At 42.8% G+C, this 27,351-nt stretch overlaps 1 protein-coding gene across 1 annotated transcript in view; it reads left to right on the top strand.

Moving 5' to 3' along the window:
- The window catches only part of LOC129338030 (pro-neuropeptide Y), a 239,239-nt gene that overhangs the window by 13,287 nt on the left and 198,601 nt on the right, over nucleotides 1-27,351 (top strand). The window contains exons 8-18 of the mRNA XM_054992095.1: nucleotides 51-246; nucleotides 2,258-2,373; nucleotides 5,838-5,997; nucleotides 8,445-8,567; nucleotides 15,882-16,061; nucleotides 19,624-19,740; nucleotides 21,872-21,991; nucleotides 22,550-22,681; nucleotides 24,298-24,399; nucleotides 24,971-25,051; nucleotides 26,727-26,852. Coding sequence (XP_054848070.1) covers nucleotides 51-246; nucleotides 2,258-2,373; nucleotides 5,838-5,997; nucleotides 8,445-8,567; nucleotides 15,882-16,061; nucleotides 19,624-19,740; nucleotides 21,872-21,991; nucleotides 22,550-22,681; nucleotides 24,298-24,399; nucleotides 24,971-25,051; nucleotides 26,727-26,852 — 1,453 coding nt within the window. The remainder of the gene's footprint in view (nucleotides 1-50; nucleotides 247-2,257; nucleotides 2,374-5,837; nucleotides 5,998-8,444; nucleotides 8,568-15,881; nucleotides 16,062-19,623; nucleotides 19,741-21,871; nucleotides 21,992-22,549; nucleotides 22,682-24,297; nucleotides 24,400-24,970; nucleotides 25,052-26,726; nucleotides 26,853-27,351) is intronic.

The raw sequence follows: 27,351 nt of genomic DNA, 5'->3' as shown, positions 1-27,351 counted from the left end.
GTATCTGTTTTTATGCAGAATGTCTGAAATTTTCCAATATTTTTCAATAGGGAGAAAATAGTGGCTTGTGATTTGAGCAGGGTGCCAAACATTAGCCTGGCAAAAATCAAACAGGAGCAAAAAATTATAGAGGAGAACTTAAAGCTAAAAGAGGAGAAAGTGGCTTTCAAGGAAGAGAACCAAAATCTTCTCCATCTGTGTAAAGAACTTGAATCAAAAGTTGAGACACTTAACTGTAAACTGGAGGTATGGTAGAAATACGGATTCTGTCTCTCTTATGCCTCTGCATCCTTTTTAGCAAGAATTACTGAACATGTTTCTTCCTGATGGTGTAATGCTTAGTCTTTTGCCAGATACTTTTTCTTCTGCTTACTGAAAGAGGTAGTACTTTAATAAATAGTCTAAATGGCATCTCTACTGTGATTATCCTTGTTGTCCACCAAACAGTTGACAAGAGATTGTAGAGCTGATCTGATCCAGTAGGCAGTATTGCTTCATGTGGCAGAAGTACAAGGACTCTAAGCTACTTGGAAACCGCACTGGGCAAGCGTAATCTCCCTCCTAGACTTAGGGGCAGTAGTGTTCTCTCTTCTGCCATTTTCCAGATTTCAAACCATTTCCCCATGTGTGTGAGATGTGCTAGAGCACACTGTCATTTTTTCCATTGTAGAAATTTTACTTTTGACTTTTTAAAAAATGGGAGTCCAGCCCTGCAGCCAGTACCTGTTGGTAGCTCTTCACTGAGAAGATAGCCATGTAGTAGTCCCTCTGTTGTGTAGAGGTTAGGCTGAGATGTGGGAAACCCAGATTCAGATGTCTGCTGAATTGTGAAGCTTGCTGGGCAACTTTGAGCTTCACAGTGTTGTGGACTGTTTCTTCACCATTTTAGTGTATGTGTGGAGGGGGTTATTGTATGTTTTAGTTTTGGATTTGTAAGCTGCTTGGAGTCCAAAAGGAAAGGCGGGTGTAGGGGACCAGCCCCCTCAATCCTGCCTTCACCAGCTTGGTTGAATACCTCTGACCTTCTCAGGGAAGGTCCTCTGGTACTGAAGATGAAGACACAGCTTCAGGAAGGGCTGCAAAGATGTCCTGTGGCCTAGTGGACCTGGATGCCAGGTCAGGAAGCCCATCTCTGCCCTGGCATCGAGTGGACAGCCAAAGAGGCAAAGATGAGGCCTGCAGAGACAACACAACTGAGGGCAGGCAAGCAGCATGAAGCAGACACGGAGGCCCTGAACATAGCCTCCTTGGTGTCAGAGAGGATTGTTTTCAGGCAGACGGGCACAGGGAAGCACAGCTATACAAGAGCAGCTGCAGCATGTACCCCAAGGCCTCTGGGCCATATTGGAGGGCAGACCAGATTTCTCAGAGGGAGGGCAAGCGCCTTGTTGGCTCCTGGCCCTGCCTCTCTAGCAGTAACAGCCCCTGGGAGAGAGTGGTGATGGGAGCCTGCCCCTGGGAAGGAACCCTTTAAAAGGTGGAGCAAGGACAGGCTGAAGAGGAAGGGTGAGGCATCTCGCATGTTTCAGATGGGAGGCTGAGTACAGGGCAGAGAGAGAGAGAGAGAGAGAGAGAGAGAGAGAGAGAGAGAGAGAGAGAGATGGGTTCTATCGGTACCCTTTCCCCTCCCATTGCTGAGGCCCATTCCTTGCTCCAGACTGGAGAAGATGCCCCAAGAGGGGCTGCTGCCCCAGACTCTGACCTCAACAATGGGAGAGTTGGGCAGCGGGGTATGAATAAACTGCCCTGAACACCTTGTATGAAGGTCAGGATAAAACGTACTAAATATATTCTGTGGGGGTGGTTTCTGTTCTATATAAATACAAGATTTTTGCGGGAGGGGACATATTGGGAGCATAAACAGTTGAGAAATTCCCCCTGCCTTTAGTAAAATAGCATCAGACTGTGAAGCTCTGGTTGAGGGCTGGGTATAAGTGCAGGAATTGAAGGAATCCTGAAACTCTGTCTAACTGAAAGACCGAGAAACCATCTGTGAGAACTATACTGTGTGAATTAGCTCCTACTGTTTCTGGGGACTGTCAGTGGGTCACCTGGTTTGCTGCTTTTATGATTGATGTGGACTTTGGTATTAAATATGGCATTTATATATAGTTCTGTTCACAGTAGTAACCTCTGATGCCTTCTTTTCTTGGTTCCATGTTTACCTGTGGATGTTTTGAAGTTGATTTTTAGTTTTTTCTTTCATACCATAGAAATCTTGTAGTAATGGCTAATCCTTTCATTTTTACTAATGCAGGCAAAGGAGAAAGCTCATAAGGAGACTCTTGAACATGTAGAAAGCACACTGTCGACATATGTTGGAACTACCATGAGAAATTTGGCTGTGAAGTTTGAGAAGTTGAAAGGCATCAGGTACAGTCTGGATCAGGGGTCCCTAACCTTTTTGAATCTCTGAGCGTTTTTGGAATTCTGTGGCAGTGTGACAAGCATCACTACAATGACTCCCACAAGAGGTTGAAACAAGCACACATACATGAGAGGAAGGATGATGGGGAATATAAACATACTTACACAGAAGAAGCCCAAAGAGTGATAACGCACTCTCAGAAGAAGATTGCCAGTGGTGGAAAGGGCAGATAAAATGTACATAGAGAGGACAACCAGGATGGGATGGTTACTCTGCTGTTGTGTTCCCCAGCCCCTCCCCCCAGTGTCAGCTAATCCGCAGGTCCTATTTATGGGCTCCTGGATCCGTCTTCAGTTAGTTTTGGTAAGTGAAGAAGGATCCAGGCAACCAGTCACGGATTTTGCCTTCACAATGGCCCCACCTACTTTCCCGATGCACATGGTGGGTATCTGGGGAAGTGCCTGAAGGTTCCATGGAGCCCATGGGTGTCACATTGGGAAACTTGGGTTTATATGTTCCTGACCTCTGCTGTTTAAGTGTTTTTCAAAAAGTGCTTTCTGTTGTGGTTATTGTTGGAAGCTAAGGTCCAGAACTTGTTCTAAGATTACTTGAAGAAGTATCTTAATTTCTTGTAAGAGTCAGAAGTTGGGAGTAAAACTTGTTTAGGTCTTCAAGTAGAGAGGTCATTGCCTGCTTATAGCAAGAGGTTATAGCCCAGAGGTTGGGCACTCCCTCCCACCTTTTCTCCTGTGAGCAGCAGGAGAAAAGGCCTCGGCTAGAAATGATGCGTGGCAGTGTGTGACATCATATCCTTCTTGAAAACCCAGAGGTGACACAAGCGTGTCAGGCGATGGTATGGACAGCCAGAGGGTTGCCTGATGTGCTTATGCCATATCTGGTTTTTCAGGCAGATGTGACATTGTGTCTCTGGACATCATTTCTGACCTGGGCCCTGCCCAGAAACCTCCCATGAATGCTGGCTGGTAGCCTGGCATCCCTACCCTCAAGATATCTCACTTCTGGTGAACACTGAAACTTCTGAAAGCACAAATATCTCTTTGCACTTTAGTTAGTGATCGAGTGTTGCTTCAGAATTCTTGTTGGTGAAGAGAAGTGCAAAATAATTTAAATATTAGTTTCACCCTGTGTGTAAATTGGTTTTAAAAAACTCAACTGTTGAATAACTGAATAGTAGAAAAGACTGATGGAAATTGGTTGTTGCTTCAGTAGTGGTTTGGTTCTGGACTGCAGAACATTGAAGAGACCATATCTCCCTCCTCTGCTTAAAAGTTGTGAGATGGGAAGTGTTCCAGATTAGCAAGAGGATCTGTCCACATCTCAGTCTTTCCTGAATGGAAAATAACTTATGTAGTACTTTCGATGTTTAAAGACTTAAGATATTACAGTAAAAGCTATGTTATCCAGCACCTAGTTAACCAGCAAGCCAGTTGCTGCTGGGAGAGCAGACAGGGTAGAGCATGCTCCAATTCCCAAACATGGGTGCCAGCTATTTGGAGTGCGGTGTGCATGGCTGGGACCCACTGCCTGCTCCTCTTTCTCCCGAGACCAGACTGTGGAGGAGTCCATGCTGTGGCTGCAGTAAAAGCTTGGTTAAATTGGCAAGTCCTTTGTTGTGTACTTTACAATAAGCTCTGTAAAGTTCAAGCTAGATGTGCAGGTTTTGGGTCTGTGTTTCCCAGCTTGAGTTCCCTGCAGCTGCACGCCACTTTAGGGAATTGCTGTTAAAAATATTTTGCAATGGGAAATGGCTTGAGCAGGGAAGGAGGAGCCCCTGAGGCAGGGAAGGAGGCATTCTGAGGCTGCTTGAGCTCTCTTTCATTTTTTAACAGCCATTCTCCCAAGGTGCTGTATCGATGCTTTAAAAACCCGCATGTCTAGCTTGACCCTAAGTTAAGCCAGTATTATTTCACTATTATCAGGGCCTGTGGTTAAAGAGAGTGGCTTGCCTTGAGTTGGCAGTGAGGTTTGACTTGGGAACGTTCCTGATCACAACTCATTCTCTTCTTGTACCATCTCTTGCAAAAGGGGGGAGGAGTGTGAAGTCTTGGTTTATTAGTTGTTTTATTATGTATGTGTAACTCCGAGTCCCGAGGGCCGGATTCAATTTCTAGAGATATAAATTCAAAATGTAAATCCACTTTATTTAAATATAACAACACCACTATGAAAACGTTCCTAAAGTATCAATACTGGGTCACCAACCAGTGACCCCAGAGTCCTACTTACAATCCACTTGGTAGAGGGTGCAGACATTTCTGTAGGTTTGGACAGAGGCTATGCCTGAAACAGAGTTCCAAATATCCAGAACGCCTTGCACAGCAGGACTCTTTTTGTGAAAATGCTGTTATGAATCCTGGATCTTGCTTGTTGCCCTAGGAGCAGTTTCCCTTTCCTCCTGGCAAGATGAAGTGGGGCAGCTCTGTACTAGGGTGCTGGTCTCAGGTGGTCAATGAAGAGTTCAGCTGCTAGCAATTCCTGCTCTTTGCTCTTCCTTGCTTCTTCAGCTCTTCCCAGTTACTGCTGTTCTCCCAGAGAGAAAGGTTCAGTGCTTCCCAGCTAGCAGTTTCAGCTCTATGACCTTAGCTCCAAAGCTTGGAAATAAGCTTTCCAAAAAGCTTCTCTCTCTTCCAGTCTTTTCAGCTAGCCTAGTTCTGCATTATACGACCTCTCCTAGTCATGATGGCCTTTTCCAACACATGCCCCATGAGCCTTTCTTAAACATGCAAATTAATACAAACCTAGGTATACATCAGTTATCTGCTAGTTTGGTCTATCTATGTATCTGCAGTCTGTTAAGCAGACCTAAGCCCCAGTATGGGCATACATATGCATCCTGCTGAAAAATGTCGTAAAGACTTTACTGAACTAGTTCAAGTGAATCTCAGTAGTGTCTGAATTTGGTGCAGGAGATACACCTGGAAGAATGGTCAGTTCTGCCAACAGTCATGGCTGTGGCATAGTCATCTGATTAGATAAGTTATATGCAGTTTGTGGTAGCAGTGCTAGCTCATATATTACAGACTGTAGTATCGGCTTTCATCAATCAAAGCTTTGTGGAGTAGGAAACTGGAGGTCTAGTATGTCCTCTTTAAATAAATTGACTGTACTGCCAGATAAGCTTTTTATAATTTAATTTGAATAAAGAATTATGCATGTTTTTAGATGAATGGTAGATTTTTGAAAAATGTGGTAATATTCTCTCTCTCTCTCTCTCTCTCTCTCTCTCTCTCTCTCTCTCTCTCTCTCTGCAGTACCATTTTTATTTGGTGATTTTCTATGCTTATTACAGACATCTTTCTTAATGTAATCTGTATCCCATAGAATATAATCTGTAACATTATAAGAAATATAGAGGTATTTATATGGGATTTTTAAGTCTTGAAGCATCTTTTATATGTTAAAATGTATGTTTTCCCCTTAATTATTTCAATTATTTTTTTACACCCAGGTGTGCCAGTATGAGTGATCACTTGGGGGACGACCTTTTGGATGCTGTAAAAACAGTAACAGAAGGATCCCTCACAGCTCTTCCATCTTTGGAAAAGTTGGAGAAGATTTGGGTAGAATATAACACTGCTCAAGAGGAAATACGCTTATGTAAATATATGGTGTGTGATGGTTTGCATATTTTTTCCTGCTCATATTTTTGCTTTATCTGCCTTTTGCTTATGGTTGCAAAAGCCTATCTAGATTTTATCTTCAAAAACGGCATGTTCGATAATGTGTTACTAAACTGTGCTGGATCTCTAACCATGTTTAAATATACTTTTTTGCATACATGCAGCTCTTCAATCATATAGTGAAGATCCTTGTGCTGTGGTGGCAGCTGCTACTGAAACAGCTTTAAAAAAATTACACATCTGATCAGAAACCATGCTGGTCAATAACTCCTGCTGGCCCCGCCCACTTTATAAAAACTCTTGAGTGCCAGTTAAGCTGTCAGCAGGCACTGTGGTGCCTACAGGTACCATGTTGGGAACTCCTGCCTCAGCTCCTTCCAGCAGATCAACTGTACATTTATGTCCCCCCGTTTTTTTAATAAGCGTGGTCAGTGTTTAAAATACTGGAAAATCATTTGGCTGTACCAGCCTCTCCAAATCAGCACTCTGTGGCTTCTGGTGTAAATACATACATAACTGGTTTAACCTGAACTTGAACTCGTCAAGAAGATCATACATGTAAAAAAAAGTAGTGTGTGCTTACAAAACAGACCTGCCTCTGAAACCTACACATGTAGGTTGTGTATTCCCTTTCCTGCTCCTGTGCAGGGTGTTGTGAGAGTTGAAATTATTTTAAAAATATAGTTAATTTCTTACTTGACCTTGTGGAGTACTCCTAAAAATAGTTCTAAGGATTGATTCATAAGTTCCATTTCTCACTAGCTGGGGACAAACCTTGTGCTTGTTTGAGTTGCTTTGCTTTGGGCTATAGCACAAATCATAGTTTACATCTGAATCGCAAATCATAATTCAGCCAGAATTGGAAACTCATTTCAGTCTTGAGCTGTATCCACATGATGATGATTTTCTGTTTCCACTGCAAATGCAGAGGTATTTGCAGCAGCAGCAGCAGCAGCAGCAGCAGCAGAACATCTAAATGGTTTTCCCTGCACCAGCTGCCATTCCTGCCCCTCCATGCCACCAAAGGGCTTTTTTGGGCTTAAAAAAATGCTGTATGATGTTTCACTGCAGTGTTAAGCTATAGCAATATGTCAAGTGTTGATTCTGATATGTCAGTTCTTGATTTTTTTTCAAAGCCCCATAGTGACATGGAAGAGGGGATTGGGGGCTATTTTTTCTCGTCTACACAGTGTGCAGAGGCATGACGACGGCACACTTTCATAAAATGTCACACCAAACCACGTTTCGGAAACATTGCAGCAAAGCAGCAGAAAATGCAAAAGTAACCAATTAATGGATGCTGTCATGTAGATGCCCTCCCACAACATGCCCTGCTCTTGTGTAGATATGAAACTGGAACAAAAACCTCTCTGGGAAGCAGCCCGGGTTTGGAGGGCAAGCACAGACTACAGTTTGTCAGTTTGGTTGTTACAGCAAACTTGGGGTTTGTACTGTAGTGGAGAGTGCGGTCAAGTCATAGCTGACTTACGGCAACCCCTGGTGGGGTTTTTATTAGAATTAATTAGCAGAGTGCAGTGTAGCACATTGGATCATAATAAGAACAAATGCCCGTGTTTAGCTCTAGAAAAATACTTTTTACTACATGTTAGGGTAAAAAAGGTTACATTGATAAGAAAATAAAGAATAGCTATTTGGCTGCATCTTGATGGTAAGACTTACACTGAGGGCCAAGCTACAAGTGACAAATGACACTTGCCTGGCAAGTGAACAGACTCGCGTGTATTCCTCCTTGTTCACTTGCCATTCACTTGTGCTCTACTTGATCAAGTGGAGAGCAAGTGAATGGCAAGTGAACAGGGAGGAATACACATGAGTCTGTTCACTTGCCAGGCAAGTGTCATTTGTCACTTGTAGCTTGGCCTTTAGAGAGTTGAACACAGACTGAACAAAGAACAATAAAACCCTAGTATATGTTTCTAGCTAATTGCTCACCAGTAAACTGGTTGCCCAATAGTGAATCCCAGATCTTTTTCTTTAAGCATAAAGACTTCCCTTTCTGTGACGGGAAACTTAACAGCTAAATGGTCCTATGCAAGTAAGTTTACTAAGTAAGTAAGTAACAGTTTAACACTTTCATGACTGAATGAAGAACGCTTATTAAATCCCAACAATTTTCATGGGAAGAGACTTAACAGAGGTGGTTTGCCATTTCCTGCCTCTGCAACCTTGGTCTTCGTTGAAGGTCTCCCATCTAATTACTAACCAAGGCTCACCCTGCTTAGGTTCCCAGATCGGGCTTGCCTGTACTAAATAGGAAGTAACCAATGTCTTATGTATACGCAATGGGGACATGCAAGCACAAGGTGAACCTCCAGGTTATATTTTGGAGTGTTGGAAGTGTCATATGTGAACGTACTGTATGGAAGAGAAAGTTCCAAAAGAACCTTGCCAATTTTGCTTTTCTTTCTGCATAGGATGAAGTGCAAAACTTAATTCCTCAAAGAAATGAAGTGCAGCAGAAGTTATACCATGCAGTAAAAGAATTCATTGTGGAAGTGGATGACTTACCCATTTCTGAGCGTCTAGGAACTTTGAAGGTTGGAGCAGAAGCGTATACACCTGTTAATAAATGTATTATTTGTATTTTGGTTTATAAGTTACTCATATGTCAAAACACAATCCCAAAGGACATGCTTCTCATGCACTGATCTGACATTTCCTGCAGACAGTGTTGATACCGCATTCTACTTTATTTGGTAGGTGCATCTGGTGGTTCCCTGGATAGTGACAGGAGAATGTTCTGTGTGTTGGTATCTCCTCTTCTAGTCCAGAAGGCTATATAAATACATAGGGTAACTTATGTTCATGAAAAAGTCATAAGTTTTTATGATGCTGATAACCATTTTAAGCATTCAGCAAGGACAGGATATTTGAATAAATATTTAAATTGTATTGTAGACAGTTTCACAGCATGTCTACAGAATAAGAAAAAATGGCAGTGTCTATTACTGAAAAAATTATAACCTGTTTTAAAACACAAATTGTGGCAATTGTATCTGTGCAAAAGCTGTTCCTAGGTATTCAGAGCAATGCCAGGTACCATAATCAGTATATCTAAATTTCAGTGTGACCAAATCTGTGAATACTTAAATCTGGAGAGTAGAACTATGAACAGACAAGACAGCTCTTTCTGCAAAGCTGAAAATTGCCCAGGTTTGCAGAACAACCTGAAATTTAGGGGGAAAATACATTGGAGGATTAACACCTCCTGAAATATAGACACTGGGCTGTAGTATTTAAGAAACAAATGCCCTCAGTGGCCATTGCTAGGCAGCAACAACATTATTGCCAGCCTTCACACCTTGGTTTCTGTTGGTAAGAGGTGGGAGAGGGGACAAGGCTTTTGAGAGGAGGACTCATCAGGGCCTGGCCCAGCAGCAACCATTGAGTGACTTGCTACCGTGCGACTTGCATGACTCCAAAGTGTGGCTGCTTGCTGTTCAACAGCAGCCCACCCCACAAAAGTCAGTATGGTGTAGTGGTTAGAGTTTTAGACGAAGATGTGGGAGACCCAAGTTCAAATTATCACTTTCCTGTGGAAGCATACTGGGTGATCTTGGGCTAGTTACACATTCTCAGCCTAACTTACTTAACAGTATTATTGTGAGGATAAAATGTAGGAGAGGTCAATGCCCCCTACAAGTCCTTATGAGTCCCTCACTTGTCTTTTCTCCTGTGGTATGGGAGTGGGTCAGTCTTGACTGATGGGAAGTAGCTCCTCCTCCATTGCAGGGTCGGTTGAATCAGAGGATCCCTTAGGGGAGGGCTCTTCCCTGGTGCGCCAGTTTTTTGCCGGCCCTGCTCTAGCAGGGAGTCGAATCATTATGCTCTCCAGAGCACTGATCCAAAAAAAAAAGAAGAGATGAAGAACAAAAGAAGAGAAAGAAGGGGAAAAGGAAGGGCATGTCCCTCCCCCCCGACCCTCCCTCCCTCCCACCTCCTCGACTTAGCCGAGGCACAGGGACAGAAGTGACCCCACCAATCCCAGCTGCAACGGCGGTGGCAAACAGCGCAGTTGGCACAAGAAGCTGCTACCTGCACCTCATGGCATGAGAGCCTGTGGAGGAGGTGAGGCCAGCGGTGGGATTCTCGGCGTCAGTTTTGCTCTTCACACAAAGAGAACGCTGGCTAAATAGCAAGACAGGAGTACTGCTGCAACGCAGACGTGTTGGAGGGGAAGAGGAATGACAGCGCGGGCAGCCAGCTGAGACCGCGTGGAGAGCAAATCCTGCCGAAGCACACTTGCAGCGGCAGGGAGTTACCTTGAGTCCCTTGGTAAGTGACCCCTTGGGGCACTGGGAAAGGTGGGGGCTTGCTCACGAGTAGGAGTCATGCCTGTAATTGGAGGGCCATATGGTCTTGATTAGGCTCATTGCCTTTTTCTTTGTCCTTTTTCCTCCCCCCCCCACCTTTTCCCTTTAGGTGGGAAAGCATTTTGGTGGGAATGGTGGCCAAGGCGGGTGTGGAAGGGCCTCGCACGGCTACTGGGATGGTCGAAGGCCTAGATCTACCTAGTTCTCCCACCTCCTCACGCTCTTCACAAGGCCCCAGTGGACAAGGCCAGGAGGGTAGTCAGCTGGATCTTTCAGGGCCAGAGGTCAAAGAAAACCTTCTGGCCTGGATAAAGACAGAACTCAAAAAGGGTTTAAGGAAGTGATGGGCACACTTCAGGGCCAAGAGACATCAAGAAAGAGTGGGCCAACCCCAGGGCCATTAAGAGAACTAGGCCCCGACACTCCTCTACTCCCCCCAAAGCTAAGAGAAGCAGATGCCAGGATCATTACATAGATGAAGACTCTAGCCTGTCTGAGGAACTCCGGTCAGAATCTGAGGCCTCAGATCAGCACTCTGGGAGCGAAGAGGGAGAACTTTCGGCTGAACAAGAGGAAACAGGAGACGTCATTCAGACTAGACTTTTTCCACAGGAGGTTTATTCTAAACTACTTCCTAAGGTCCTGAGGACATTGGAAATTGCTCAGATAAGCGTGGGGAAAGAGGAGCCAGACCCAGCTTTTCCCCAAGGTTTAGAGAGAGTTTTCCCTCAGGTGGGGAGTACACAGACGGGAGTACCTCTGCCAGCAGTTTTTCATAGTATCTTGAAGGCAGAATGGGAAAACCCAGCCAAGCCTAAGGTGTACCAATCTGTGTTTAACAAGTTTTACTCTTTAGCTCCAGAGGCTGCAAGGAAGATCAAGCTTCTGGTGGTTGATGACCTGGTTACTAGCCTAGTCACCACGTCAGTACTACCGATGGATGCGGAAGGAATGCCTAAGGATCTGTCAGATAAGAAAATTGAACAGGCACTACAGAGGAACTTTGAGGCCTCGGCGGCCTCTCTCAGGGCCTCAACTACTGGGTCTCTTTTCGCCAGAGCAGTGTTTACTTGGGCATCTAACCTGGCAACGGCAGGCAGAGAGGTATCTAAGGAAGTTAAGAACGAGGTTAAGAAAATAGCCTTGGCGTTGGCCTTCGCAGCAGATGCTACCCTTGACTCTTTCCAAATGTCTTTGAGGGTGATAGGCTTTAATGTCGCAGCTAGGAGGAATACCTGGCTGAGATACTGGGACGTAGATCCTCCAGCTTGGAGCAAGGCGGCAGCAATACCATTCACTGGGGCCAAATTGTTCGGAGAAGCCCTAGACAAATATCTGGTAGAGGATACGGAGAAGAAGAAGGTCCTTCCATCCAAGAAAAAGGACTTGAAGATAAAGGACAGACACTCCTTTCGTGATTCCAAGTGTCCCGTCCGACAGAGTTCCTCTAGACCATACAAGAGTTGATGGCAACAGAGACCCAGAAGCAACACCAGAACCTTTTCCTTTAGGAAAACGGGTCAGCAAGCCAAAGGACAGAAGAAGGCCCGTTAAGCATGACTACCGTCAGACAGCATCCATACAGATAGGGGGGCGACTTCAGGAATTCTCAGTGCAGTGGCAAAGGACAATTACAGACAAATGGGTATTGGAAAAAGTATCCAGGGGCTACTCTCTGGAATTCCAGACCAGACCCCCAAATCGTGTGGTTCACATACAGCGGAACTTCATGGAGACAAAGCATCTACAAATAAAAGAGGCAGTTCTTCACCTTCTAACTATCAAAGCCATATGACCAGTTTTGACACCTTATTGGAACAGGGGAGTGTACTCAGTATTCTTCATTGTACCAAAGAAGAATAGGGGTATTGGAGCCATACTGGATCTGCACTGGCTGAACCAGTTCGTTGCATTGCGCAAGTTTAAGATGGAGACCTTGAGGTAAATCATGGGGGCTATACAGAAGAGGGACTTTCTAGCCTCCATACATCTCTTGGAGGCCTATCTGCATATCCCCATCAGGGAGACTCACAGAAGATTCCTTCGCTTTGCATACAATGGAGAACATTACCAGTACAAAGCCCTCCCCTTCAGGCTCAAGTCCTCCCCCAGAGTATTCACCAAGGAGCTGGTGACCTTGATAGCCTCTCTCAGACTTCAGGGAATTTCCCTATTTCCATATCTGGATGACGTCCCGATAAAAGCCCCCTCTCTAACAATGGAGGTGGAAGCCATTCAGACAACCATAAAATGTCTAGAGAATCATGGATTTATAATCAAGAGGAAGAAGAGCACTCTCTCCCCTATGCAGAGGATAGCTCACTTGGGAGTGACCCTAGATACTATCAGAGACAAGGCCTTCATATTGAAGGGAATACGACAAAAGATTGTATCCCTGATACAAGCAATTCAGAAGGAGACAAAGGTGGAAGTCATGCAATTAGCCAAGCTACTAGGAATGATAGTGTCTTGTCAAGACACCTTAACGTGGTCCAGGTTCCATACCCGTCCACTACAGAAACTGCTAAGACCCTTTTAAGGGACCATTGCACACAAGGGACATAGAAGCATACAGATACCAGAGTCACTGAAGGAAGAACTGAACTGGTGGGTAGCACCGTGCAGGTTCGAAGAAGGGGTTCTTCTCAGGGAACTGCAAAGACTAGTAATGACTACAGATGCAAGCCTGACAGGACGGGGAGCACACACAAAGGGCAAGATGGCCCAAGGTACATGGTCAATAGAGGAAAGAGAAAACAGCATAAACTGGCTGGAACTGAGGGCTCATTCTCTGAGAGGAGCAGCTACATCTGCGGCATATAGGGCCTTTCCATCCCTAGATAGCATTTGTAGGGCCGCTATGTGGGAGTCAGTGCATACTTTCACAAAGCATTACAAGGTGGATAAGATAGCTTCGGCAAAGGCAGCGTTCAGAAGGAGGGTGCTTCAGCATGCTCTATGAACGAGTTTTCCCACCCAAAGAAGTACTGCTAGACGTATATCCCATCAGTCAAGACTGACCCACTCTCATACCACAGGAGAATGGAAGGTTAGTATTCACTTCCTGTGAAGCTTCCTTTCTCAGTGGTCTGGGAGTGGGTCAGTCTAACCCTCCCAGATTCTAAAGTTGAGAGTTGTTGGGTTAAGGGTTAAGTGTTGTGTTAGTGTTAAAGTTTTGTTAACAGAGCGAAGACAAGTATGAAAGGACAGCGCAAAAGCAGCAGAGCCTAGAGGGCTTGGAAGAGAACTGGCACACCAGGAAAGAGCCCTCCCCTAAGGGATTGTCTGATTCGACCGATCCTGCAATGGAGGAGGAGCTACTTCCCGTTAGTCAAGACTGACCCACTCCCAGACCACCGAGAAAGGAAGCTTCATGGTAAGTGGAAGATTTGTATTCATTCTAATGCCATATAATTCCAGTGGGATTGCCATGTTAATCTATTGTAGCAAAACAAAGCAGATGTCCAGTGGCACCTTAAAGACTATTGTATTTGAAGGAGTGAGTTCTGTCTCACCAAAGCTGATAGTAGAATGCCATATAGCCAGTGTTTTGTTGGGCTGTCCCCACAAGATGGCAGCCTTGCAGCTTACTGTATGAAAGCTACAGCAAAATGTATGAGAATTTGCGACTTGGCCTGTGTTTGACCAGGTCTCTTACAAGCCCCATAAGCAAAGCACTGCTGAGCTATAATTTCTCATGTTCTTGGACTACCTGTAAGTTTGCTGCACTTTTAGCAAAAGCAAACTGATGCCCATCGTTAAGTTTTGTCAGAAGGTTTTTAATGTAGCAGCTGCTGATTTGAAAGTACCTTTTGTATTTTTTTTTCTCCCATGGACATGAACTTGATTTTCCTCTGCCTTCACTTTAGCCCTGTTCAGATGTTATATCCATGCGTAGCAATTGTGTTTACATGTACTGGATCTGCATGTAAGATCCTAAGAAGCGTGCTTTCTGAGCAGTAGCAACAAATGAATTTTGAATGGGTTTGGTACATGTTAACTGGCCACTGGATTGTGAAGTGTTTTGGTTTGCATGCACTGATGTTCAGACTGTGTGACTCCATATGGGGAGCATCATGGCTAACATGTATCCCCTGTGCTTATGGTTTGTAAGCTCCTGGTACGTGCAGTCACTCATAACATCTGAAGAGGGCTTTTGTAAGAGACTGGCAACACTGTTTCTGTTGTTAACAGTGGATTGCTCCAAGTAGGTTGTTAAATTAAGTTTAAAAAAAAAAGTCAAAGTGTTAATAGTCTACCTTATTTATCTAAAGCACAGTCAGTTTATAAAGGTTGTAAATGGTTGTAGGAATGGGGATGATGGCTCAGTCTCCAGCCGATCAGTGCTGCAAACAGCCAGTGTCATATGTAAGCCAGCAGAAATGGAGGTATTCTTTCAGAGCTTGACCCTGGAGAGGAAAAGCTGTGCATGACAAAGCATCTTGCTGGTCGTTTTCTGGGGAGCTGTAGAACACAGCTAAAGTAAAAATGGGAATGGCTCCACTGGGTTTTAAGAGCAGCTGAAATAATAGAGCTGATGCATACAGTTGCGCTTTGGACAACATATGAATCTGTTGTATACTGGGCCAAACCATTGGTCTGTCAAGCTCACTGCATTTGAATTGGTAATGGTTCTTCATGGTCTTGGATCCTTCCCAGCCGCATTACCTGAGATCCTACCTGAGGTATGTTACTTTCTTATCTACTCTTAGTCATCATAGTTTATCTTTTCAAGTTAATGAGAGACACAGAAAAACACTAAAAATACTGTTTGTGTTTTGAATACTTGTTTTTGTAACATTAGTGAATGCTAATCTTGCAACTCTCTCTTCATAGTCGAGGGCTGCCCTGAACTAGGGCTTCTGGTAGCTGCTGCTACTTCTTCTCCTCTCCCTCTTCTTTTCCTCCCTTCTCTTCTTTTTGCAAACTGTCTCTTATTTTGGCTTTGTGGGAAAAAAGGCTGCTGCTCTTGTCCATTTGAGTTTGGAAAGTGTTCTCTAAAGTGGAGAAATTTGGTATGTGTGAATATCATCCTACTTACAAAGAATTCAGGATGTTATACATGATTTCCTCCTCCTTTATTTGATCCTCACAGCAATCCTGGGAGGTAGATTGGGCTGAGAGGAAGTTTTCCCAGCAAGTATCACGGTTGGTTTGTAATTTGAACTGGCGTCTTTGGTCATAATCCAGCATGCTGATTTTTATGCCACACTGGCTCAATATGAATTGGTATCAGATGGGAGCAAGCATCAGTCTCAATATGAAGAAAACAATGTTTATATATGTCTAAAGTCTGCCTTAATCCACTTTTGGGACTTGTTTTACACTCGGACCATAGATGACAGGTCCGAGGAGATCTTGGCTATAACCCACTGTTGCACCATATAATCTGTTCTGAAGAAGAGTTGAAGTTCAGTTAAGGAAATGCTTACATAAAAGGGTCTCTCAGAACAGAGGCCTCTTGTTTCCCTTAATATGTGCTTTCTTAGTTCCACCATATTTTTCTTCCCTTTCTGGGGATATTTACTTGTTCTACAGAGATTACAGGGGTATTTGGAGGCTGCATATGGTGAAGCTCATGAAGCGGAGAGTTCTGAGGGAGTATTTGAGGAATTCTTTGAATGGAAGAGCATTAAGATGGAGGAATTAAATCATGTCAGAAGTGCCACAGATGCTTCACTGAAAAATTTTGTAACTTGCTTCAGCAGGATAATTCAGGTAAAGAAAATGTGAGCTGATCTAAATGAAAGTAAAAGGCCAATGTTCAAAATGCTTTAGAACGTGCTTAATGGTCTGAATTGAGAATTGCTAGACAAGGATTATATTTTTCAGTAGTGGTAAATGTGGAAAGATTGAATTTTCATCATGTTGAACCAGAAGGCTATTCTGTTGGATGAGTGGCTTAAGTTTTTTCTCCCTTAGTTTTAACCCTGAACTATTTTGTTTTAAATGTAAAATGAAGCCATTCTTACCATTAAAATAAACTCTGGTTAACGTTATAAATGTGTGGAGTTTGTGGAGCAAGATACTTAGGTGCCACATCCTCCCTCCCAACACTGGAGCAATTTCACCAGTACTTAGAATCGCCATCTAATTTCCAGAACAGGACTTTAGCTGAGCACTGTGGGGCTGTTGTTCCTTCCTTAGCCCAGATGCGTCACAAACAAAATATTACTTGTATTTTGTAAGTGAAACCCGTATTTGCTCCATGCTTCAGTTTGGATCTATGGAGTTATTAATTTACCTCCATCTTAGAGTTGTTGTTTTACCTTTATTCCTGGTGTTGCAGCCATGTCATGAATCAAGTTCAGATATTGCTGGTATGTTTCCCAAATGTACCATCTGTGGCAAAAAAGCACTTATATGTCGATAGACATGTTTTTCTAAATAAACCCCATCTTTCAGAAAGAAACCTAATCTGTTTGTATGTCTTGTTAGTTTATATACAAATCAGTGGGTGCTGCTTTAATAACTAGACCACTGGATCACAGTGAGTGTTAGACTCTTATAAGTTGGCACACCACACTCTTGATAGCAGTCAGGGCACACTCTGTTAAAACTGTTGCCACCACTGTGACATTCTACAGAGACATACTTCTTTTGGGGGTTGTGCAGCACAGCTACCTGGGGTCAAGCCCCCACTTTTTAAAAATGCTATGCCCCTGGAGGTGAGACTTAGGTCACATACGGCTTTCAGGAGAAGTTTTCTCAGTGCTATTTTTGCTTGTCTTCACCTGTTCACATCGACAGGTAGGTCAGCTTGCTGATCTCTTCTCATAGAGACCACAAAGAATAACGGGTTGTTTGCCTGTAAGTGATGTTCTTTAGGTGGTCATCTATGTAACTAATGTTCTTCAAGGGGTCATCTGTGTTGCCCAAGGAAAAATTGAATGGGAAGGCATGTTTCTCTCCCTCTAGGCATGCACTCTGGCATACCTTGCCTCAAGATGGGTGGGTTTTGTGCTAAAAAAGATTGCTTTGCTTTGGAAGGCTGCAAAGGATGTTTTCTGCAAACACCAAACCATAGGTGTGACTACACAGATGATGACTTGAAGAATGTCAATTACAGGTAAGCAATCCAGTTTTGCCTGCGTCTCCTCTTGGCAGCTGCCAGTTTGGAACCTCACGGAGGCTTTCTGTCTGACTTAATCCTCTCATGTCATGTGCTCTGTGAGAAGAGTGATGTGGGTTTTTAGTAATTGGATATGTAGATTGATTTACACCATTTCATAGTTATTCATTCTTTTGCCTATTTATGATTAACAATACATGTGCTGTGGGTTTCACTTGCAAAATAAAAGTGGTACTTGTTTCATAAGATTTCTCTGAAGCATCTTGGATTGTGCTTTTCAGGCTGCCTGCCAGGCCTTCTAAATATGAATCGTATTTGGAAGGCTTTCTAGGAACTGACAAGATGTGAGAACATGTTATTCTTGTAATGTAGCTCATACATGGGGACAGCTGATCAGAACACTCTTTCATCACCCTAAACTTAATGCTGATCAGGGAAGTTCACATTACAGTATTTCATCTGTAGGGTATAACTGGCAGAATGTCTTGGCTGTCCATGCACTTCCTTTCTTGTAAGTATAAAGTATGTATTCATGTGCAATTGGAACATGCCTTATGGTTGAAATAAAAGGCAAATAAAAGTGTTGTTCATTACTAAAGTAACTTGTTTTTGAGGAAGTCTTCACAAAATAACTTGGGACAAGTCAGCATTGTGAGTAGTCTATAGGCACATTTAGACTGCATATTTAAATTTGGCTAAAATGCCTTTGAAACCCTCCCCTCACAGACCACCTGCCCTCCCAATCTGGTCGTATTCTGGTTTTGCCAAGACTTTGGTAGTTCCTTCACAAAACTGCAGTTGGCAGCTATGACAGTGAAGTCATGAAACAAGTTTTTAAAACGGTACTTCTCTATAGGGAAAAGCCCCATGGCACAGAGTGGTAAGTTGCAGTACTGCAGCTTAAGCTCTGCTCACGACCTGAGTTCGATCCTGGTGGAAGCTCGATTCAAGTAGCCAGCTCAAGGTTGACTCAGCCTTCCATCCTTCTGAGGTTGGTAAAATGAGTACCCAGGTTCCTGGGGGTAAAGTGTAGATGACTGGGGAAGGCAATGGCAAACCACCCTGTAAAAAGTCTGCCAAGAAAACGTCGTGATGCAGCAACCTCCCATGGGTCAGTAATGACTTGGTGCTTGCACAGGGGACTACCTTTTACCTACTTCTCTATAGAGAAGTACCTATAGAGGTACTTCTGTGGTGGTTACCCATGTCATAGCGCTCCCATGCAAGTATTGGTTAATACAGATTGCAGAAAGAGGTATGAGAACTGTTTCAAGAAATTACTGACTTGATAAGCAGCCATGATCTCCCATGAAAAGTTATCAACTCTTCATGTTAGTAGGAGCTGGCTGTGTGCAAGTGGAGGGGAGGGTGCTTTAGAATGAAGTTCACATAAGGCTTGTTGCTTCAAAGAAAGGATGTTCTTTATTGTTAAAGACATCCATATGGTGATAGGAAAGGCAAGGTATATGCCTATCTAATAACAAAAGACAATGTCATTTAATATCTGGTATTTTAATGTTTATTTTATCAAATTGTTTTTATATTGTTGTTACCCACCTTGGGTCCTTGAATGCTTAAGAAAAAGGTAGGTGTGTATGTATATGTGCGCACGCACACACATACTGTAAATAAATGAGATTCAGAGAACTCATGTTGCTCTCTTGGAGGTTGGAGACCAGACAAAGAGGCCAGAAGGAAGGAAATACCCAAGAATAGCAGCCTAGGTAACAAAGAGCAGCAGAACAGAGAAGGGATGGCAAACAGAAGGATTTGATCTGTACCTCTTGCTAGATCTACTTTCCTTGGATCAGAACGATGCACTTTATCTGTCCTGCTGAGCTGATTTCCTGACCTGAAATGGTCTGGTGGCACTGTTTGGCCCAATGAGGAAACCTGTGTGGGTGAAATAGCACCCTGTGGAATGGTTCAGGTCAGGAAAAACAGGAATGGGGAGGAGTCTGAAGTCCCTTCTTTATGCATTCCACAATCCTGATCCACATTGGGCACCACACATGGGAACAGAGGAGAACCCGAAGGTCATGTCTGATAGTTGGGGACCCCAACCCAGTCCATGTATTCCATAACATGCAGATTAGTTGGGGTCCCTTTCATGTCCAGTGTTTGAGTCTTAAGTGGTTCTTTTGACTTGGATCTTTTAGTACCCTAATGCAATATAGGTAATTCTTTCTTACCACTTTACCTTCATAGTTCTTTGACATAACATCTGAAACATTTTTGAAATCTGAGGATTCAGTTGGCAACATAGATGATGTTCTCAGGAGGGCTGAGTTATGTATTTCCCAGGAATTGGACATTTCTTTGATCGTAAGTGGTTTTTTAAAAATGTCTGGAGATACTTCTGTCAATATGTGTTTTCAATACAGTAGCTGTGTTTTCAGACTTTCATATTTTTGTGGTAGATGAACATGTTGCCTGAAAGTTTCATTGAAGTATAAGGAGACTTAGCTGTCCATGACTTATTGTGACAAATATCCCAACCTAGCAGCGCACGATCAAGACTGGTTTACGTTGGTCTCAAAAACATGTGCTTTCTGCTGTAGAGGTTAGCAGCTAGTGGGTAGAATTCAGATTCTTAAGGAGGCTCTCAGAATGGGGCAGACTTAAAGAAAAGGTCCTGCTGCCCTAGTGTGCTCCAGTGAACTCATTGATATGATGCTTACGAGCCCTGTCTTCTTTCACCTTTGAGATTTTATTCTACACTTGTTAAAGTTCCGTATTTCTTTTAGTTGAAGAATTGGTCACACTTCCAGTAATTTTAGTCAAGCATTTCCTGAGTGTGTGTATCCTTTCTGCTTTGCAATATTTAGTATCACTCCCCCATTGAGTAAGCTTGGTATGTCATGGATGTACTGAGTTCTAAAAGAGGTGCAGGAAAGGGTTGGAGTGGCCCCTCCAAAGCTGTATTGGAAAGTCTTCGTTTTTTGAAAGACTCCTAGTTCCTCCACACTGTGAGAGGCAAGAGCTACGCATGTGTGCTGCTCTCATAGTCCCTCCAAATGCTGACAGCAGCAAGCAGGAGTCAGCTAGGGCTGGGAATTAACTGAAGGGAATTAAATAGCTTCTCTGAAGGGAATTAAATAGCATTCAGTAACAACACTCCTCCCCCAAACCTCATTTATCCTTCAAGGTGTGAGAGACTGTCCCTTTGCAATAAAAAAGATTGTTGTGTGAATGTGGGGAGCTAACATATGAGAGAGTTGCGCCCTCTGGGTACTCGTACTTTGTACCTTATTTATCACAGAAATCTAGTTCTCAGTGGCTTTGAAGAGTGAAGGGGAAAAAATTTCCTGTTCAGCTGTTTTCCATTGATTTTGTCATAAGCATTTCAATGCAGTAGACTTGAGGAATGAACACAGTTTGCTGTGTTCATCCTCTGAGCCAAGACAAGCATGCGTAAAAGATTAAAAAGGGTGAGCAGGCAAGCAAAATCTCACATCTTTGTACTTCCAAGGACGAAAAATGTCTTACTCCTCCTCTCTCTCCACTTCATGCAACCTTTGCAAAATATATTTGTGGATTTATACTTGACATTTAAGTTGCATTTAATCTAAATTAAAATGAGGGAGTGGAGAATTAACTAAAATAGTGGTATGTATCCTGCCACAAAGTTTGAAGCCTTCCTCCAGATTATTTTAATGTTGTGTTGAAGGCAAGGATAAGTTTCAAATGTTGTGGAGTGAGGTGATACGATGCATGCTGTTAAGAGTAAAATTGCAGGTGTAGGGTTGTTTTTATTAGGTTGCAAACTGTTCCAGAGATAGAGCTAAGATCTGTTTAAGAGTTCTGAGTTCTTGCATTGAAAGGAGTGATGTGGTATGCGTCAAAACAGGGTTTGTGATTTTTTTAAAAACCAAGAATAATTATTGTTAATTGTTTCTACATTTATCTTAAATCCATAAATTACTTTATCTCAAGTTTCTAAGTTTAAGAATTGAGTACCTTCCACTTTCTGTAATCTACAAATCTGCTTGATGTAATCTAAATAAAAACTAATGTAGCTCTCTTGAACTTTGCCATTTAGATTGGTCTTGCTGAAATTTTATATCTGGGGGTTAACATGAGTAATCTTAAGCGCCTTCTTGGTCATGACACTGAAACTTTGGAACTCCCTCCCCAGGGAAATTTGCCTGTCTCCCTCTGTTATTGTCTTTCCCCAATGGGTGAAAACTTTTTTGTTCGTTTGGCACACCCACCAGTAAACTCTTGTTAGCCTCCCCCTTGGGTTTGTGTCTTATTGGTTTATATGTTTTTATTATGTTTGTATATGCGTTTTAAATGGTATTTTAATGTTGGAATGTTTTAATATTTATTATTTGCTGCCTTGGGGACCCTATTTTGTGTGGAAAGGCGGCATATAAATGTTTTAAATAAATTTTAAAAATCTGTTTGTAGTTGTAGATCTGTTACCTGTCTCTCTGTGTGAAATTCCATTTAGGAGCTAGATGAAGCAGATAAAAAAATAATCTTGAGTGTGTACAACAGGGTAATGCAGAAGATCCACCAAGAGCAACAACTCCTAACGACTGTGTATCACAAATATCTGGACAGTGTTGAGGTCAGTTTGTCATATGCCCAAAATTAAAGCAATCTGTTTTTCCACAAAGCAAGTTTCAGTCTTTTAAACACTTGCATTTAATTTTCTGTTGAAGGGTGCTCAGCAGCACACTTAGGAAAAAAATTCTGGGTTCTGGTTATTAGTAATATGATTTGCAAAGGGAAGCATATAAACTAGGTATTATGTTATGGTGTCATGAAAACTGTTCTTTTTGGAAGATGTGAACACCGATATTTTAATGCAACTCGTTTCTCTTTAAATAAGTAGTAACTGGTCTCCAAATAAAGGCGTAGTTAGAAACTGGGAGAACCATGAATTGATCTTTCTTGTGAGAGTTAAAGGTAATGGTTGGGAGGGGGGGTGCTTAATGTGTATTAGGGCCACAGTGGAAAATGGTGACCTGGTAGATTTTTTTTCTCCCCTTTTTCATACCTGAGGGCCTGGGCAATTGCAGCTTACCCTTTCAAATGTGGTCCTTTTAAAAAACACTGCACACAACTCAGTTTATTCTGGAATATATACATAGATCTATTGTTTTGTCACTGTTTATTACTTCAGTTCAAAAAGCAGATTGTGGAATGGCTGGATAAAAGTCCCAACATTAATGATTTGTTGCTGGTTAAGAAGAGATTGAAAACACTAAAGGCCCAACTGAGGTGGAAGCTGGTTGAGAAGAGCAACTTGGAAGAAGTATGGAAATTGTCCTGTTTTTGTGTTTTAAGACTTTGCTTTTTGTAAGCCATTTCTGTCTCAGGCAGAGAAGCCTTTCTTCTCAATCCATGAAAGCAAATTGGCTGCATGGGAAAAGCTGGTACTGTGTGGCACTTCAGAAATCTCTTGTCTCATGAAAACACCTCATATAAAATCTAAATAAGGAAAATTAGCTTAGATGTTCTATACTGCATGCAGATATTTAGGCAACAGATCATGCTTCTGTAATTGAGGTAGGACACTATCAACAGCTAGAAGTGCAGGATTTTGTACATATTTTATTGGATATACACCTATAAATTGCAATCTGCTTTTCCTACAGTGTGGATGATTCTACAGGGTTGCTGAAAAGAAAGAATGGGGCCATGAGTCCCTGAAATACTGCAGACACAGTTATCACAGGCTTGCTATATTGAGGGGGGAGGTGGAAACTATGAGGGGGAGGTAGTGTAGGTAAAGGAGACCTAGAAGTAGAGTTGCTAGGCAAGTAGCAGAGATCTGTGTAGGAGGTGCCTTACGGGAATAATCAGTGAGGGTTCTAAGTTGATGAGGGAGGTGTCCACTGTTTATCTTGTCAGTTTAAAAGAAGGAAATAGTTTCTTCAACTTTGAGCAACTGCTGGTTCAAAAGAAGGAAGCCTCATAGAGAATGGAAAGCTCTAAAGTCATCTGATCTCACAGCAGTGTAGAATCTAAGGGTGGGTTTTTGTGTGGATGAAAGAGAGAGACTGAGAGAAATCAAAAGCTTGAATTAACACATTCAGAGGGGAAAATATTCTAGGATGATTTAATAATAATAACAACAACAACATTCGATTTATATACCGCCGTTCAGGACAACTTAATGCCCACTCAGAGTGGTTTACAAAGTATGTTATTATTACCCCACAACAATCACCCTGAGATGGATGGGGCTGAGAGAGCTCCAAAGAACTGGGACTCGCCCAAGGCCACCCAGCTGGCTTCAAGCGGAGGGGTGGGGAATCAAACCCGGCTCTCCAGATTAGAGTCCCGTGCTCTTAACCACTACACCAAACTGGTTCTCACTGATCAGTGATGACCAATTTGTTCAATTTGAGAGCCTGCATTTCTCTCCCTGCACGTTCATCTTGGCTGGAGAAAGTGTGGCTTTCTCCATGCTGAACTGTCTGGCAGTTTTATAAATTAGTGCTGACAGCTGTGAAAATACTAACTGATCCTTCATTTTGCAAATGCCCCCAGAGTCAGGGTCTTCATAGTGGCGCCTCTACTCAGGAGTTCACTTCTGTAGCTTGGAGTCACCCAGCTAAAATAGGTCTCTTTACCCAGGCTTTTATTTAGTGGATATATCTTACCAGGGTTTTTTTTTTTCAGCCTCCTGTTTTATGGATAAGTTTTATGCTGTTTATGTCCAATGGCTTATTTTTTATTGGCCTGCTTTTATATTGTTACATTGTTTTAATTGTAAGCTGTCTTTAACAGGACTTGGAGGAGGTGACATACAAATATCCTAAATAAATAAAGGTGTCATTTTCGTTTGTAGTGGAGTTACATTGCCTGTTAGAATACAATAATATCTTACTCTGCTAAGGTGGTAATTTTATATTTTGCTTTCAGTCTGATGATTACAGTGAGTCTCAAATGTCAAAAATAAAAGAAGAAATCGCTGGGCTACGTAATAGTGTCTTTCAAGATATATACCAAGAACAAGAAGAATATGTAAGGATTCAGTTATGTTAACACCTTTTTAATCCAAGCTACTTTGCTGATTAAATTTTACTCAGTTTGCTGTCCTGCATCAAGATAGTATTTTTCAAGCGTCTTGTAATTTGCAGAACTATCCTGAGTGCAGAGGAATGGTTATAAACTCTCTCAGGTATTGAGTTCTTTTGAACTGGGTATGACTAAAACTGAAGTAAAAAATCTTTATCACATCTCAGTTCTTGTACGCATTTTCTTGGAAGAAGCTCAGTTTTAGTGAGGATAGAACAACATATCTAATTTAATACAGGCTGCTATCATAAGAATGAAGACAAATGCAACCTCCTAGTGGGTTGGTGGGGAAGATATGGATCCCTTATCTACAAGGAGTATTTTACAGTGAAGAATGGGATAAATCTAGTTCTACAATGTGATAGAGAAACTAAATGTTATTGATAGTCCTGTGTCACTTTGCCACGTGATCATAAAGTATTTTCCATGTGATTAAAAAGAACAAATAATGGTTTTCAGCATATTGCTCTGTGGGCTTATGCTGGGATAGGAACTGCAGAATTTGTTTCTAATTTAGGAGAAGCTTAATCATCTGGTACAGAAGTGGTTCCCTGAACTACCACTCCTTCATCCAGAAGCAGGAATTCTAAAGTATATGGTAAGTTGCTTTGGTTCTGAGGGAGAAAGAATCAAGACAGCTTCTGGCTGTTTCAGATAGTTTTGGGAGTATAAAATAAAGTAGGTATTTCATATTGTAATCCTGCCCAGTGTTTGGGGCAGGAGGGGTGGGGCTAGAGTTGCCTTGATACTTATCTTTGCTTTGCTACTCCATGCTAGCCAGATTGCCAGGTGGCAAACTTGCCAGCTGTTGCATCTCAGATATGTGCTCTTACGTCATATACCTCTTGTTTTTCAAAGACTCTACTGTTCTTTTCCCAAAATATCTTACATAATAATCATATTCCTAAAATTTGAGCAGTGGTTCTGTTGCTGGTCATCAGTTTCATTCTTGGTTTGGCTGTAAAAGGAGAGCATCAATAAACAAAAACAAATGTTGTAAATAACCATTTGCCAATGAAATAGCAAGTCTTTGTTAGCCAGTAAAAAGTGTTTAGGTCTGAGTAGGGTTGGAATGAGCATTTTCTGGAAGAAGGGTGGCTGAAGGTGTCAGGTTTTCTCCCGGGCACTGCTGTGTTGGGCACCGAGGTGCCTGGCTTTGGCACCGGAATGCTGCTAGGGATCATGTAGGGTCCCACTTTGTGGGAGGAGGGGAGGTATACATCACCCATGCTCCCTCTCAAGCCACCAGCAAGCCCGCTCAACCTAGCTCTGCTCCTGTGTTCACCTTCTTCCTTTGCCTCCTTCGCCGCCTTCTTGCTCTCTCATTTTCTCCATCCAACCTCCAAAAACTCCAACACAACCCACCCCACCCTCTGCGTGGACTTCCCTTTTATCCTCTCAGCCTTTCCCTGCTCCATCTGTCAACCACGCCCTCCTGCCTTCTATCCACCACTCTGGCTGGCCCAGGCAGCTGCACCTGTGTTTGCTTGGCTGGAAGCACTGGGCCGGTCCACCTGTGTCTCGTTGGCTGGCTGCCAAGCTTCTCCTACAGAGTTCCTCAGGCAGCTCCACCTGGAGTTTAGTTCCTGGCACCCCCTGGACCAGGCTATTACCTGCTAGCTGGGCTGCAGGCTGCTGCTGTGGCTGTAAGGTTTCTGTTTGGTTAGCTGCTGGCTGGCTGTTCCTGCTGCCTTTGCCCTCTTCCTCTGTCCTGGCCCCCTCTGGGTTGACCCCACTCTCTCTGCCTGGCTTTCTAGACTCCCACTGAAGGGTGGGACTAGCTGGCCTCCACCTGCCCCTTCTAACCCTCTGAGGCTTGCCTGCCGTTCCCTCCTCCTGGAAAGTCCCGGGGCTGCGCCTCAGACCCTGGACAGAAGGGATTGTAGAAGTTCATATCATACTGATTATTCAGCATGCTGTCAGTTTAGCTAACAAAATAAAGGTAGTTTCAGATGGGTAGCCACGTTGGTCTGCAGTAGAAGAGCAAGATTCAGATTCAGTAGCAGTACATACTTCCATTTCTAAATGTATTTGAAGAAAGGAGCTTTGACTCCTGAAAGCTTGTAACCTGAAAATATAAATTAAAATTAGCAAGTTTAAAGTTAGATGGCAGAGATTGACTAAGGGATTTTTAAAAAAATGGGCATAGCTGTTTGTGGCATAAAAGTCCAGTCACTTAAGGATGATGTCATTAAGTCATTGGTGTAATTTTTACGTGCGCAGTATCAGCATTTATGTAAAACAGGTATATAATCTATTTTTGTATTCTCTAGAACTCAGGAGGACTTCTTACAGTCAATTTGGAGCGTGATCTTTTAGATGCTGAACCAATGAAGGAACTAAGCACAAAACATCCCGTAGTTTGCTCAGAGTTTCAAGGACAGAAAGTCCTCCTAAAGGTACAGTTCCTAGTTTTTTTAATTGTTAAAAGGCAAACCACTCACTGTATTTATTTAAATTATTTCTATCTCATTTTTCCACACTGCCCAAGGCAGCTTACAAAACAAATAAAAAACAAAACTGAATTAAAATACATCACATTGAAACTGCAGCGTTGTCACTACATTAATTAGTTATTTCACCTAAAGGCACACTGAAAAAATTCCACCTTGCGCCTTTTACAGAAGGAGGATGATGTGGGAGTTTTCTATAACATATCTTGCAGGCTGTTCCAAAGTGTTGGCACCGCCACTGAAAATTAGAGGGCAAGAGCTGTAGCTGAACAGACCTGTTGAATAGAGGTGACTTTTAGAAGTGAGGTGCTTAATGATTTTAGTTGGTGCATGGGATCATATGGAGAATGCGGTCCATTACATATGCAGGTTCCAGGTTGTGAAGGGCTTTAAAGGTAACAGCTAGCGCCTGGAAGTGTGCCTAAAACCATATGAGTAACAAGTG

This window comes from Eublepharis macularius, chromosome 11 (genome assembly GCF_028583425.1).
Source record: "Eublepharis macularius isolate TG4126 chromosome 11, MPM_Emac_v1.0, whole genome shotgun sequence".
Classification (NCBI taxonomy): Eukaryota; Metazoa; Chordata; class Lepidosauria; order Squamata; family Eublepharidae; genus Eublepharis; species Eublepharis macularius.
Note: the sequence above shows the minus strand (reverse complement) of the source record. Positions and strands in the feature narration are given on the sequence as shown.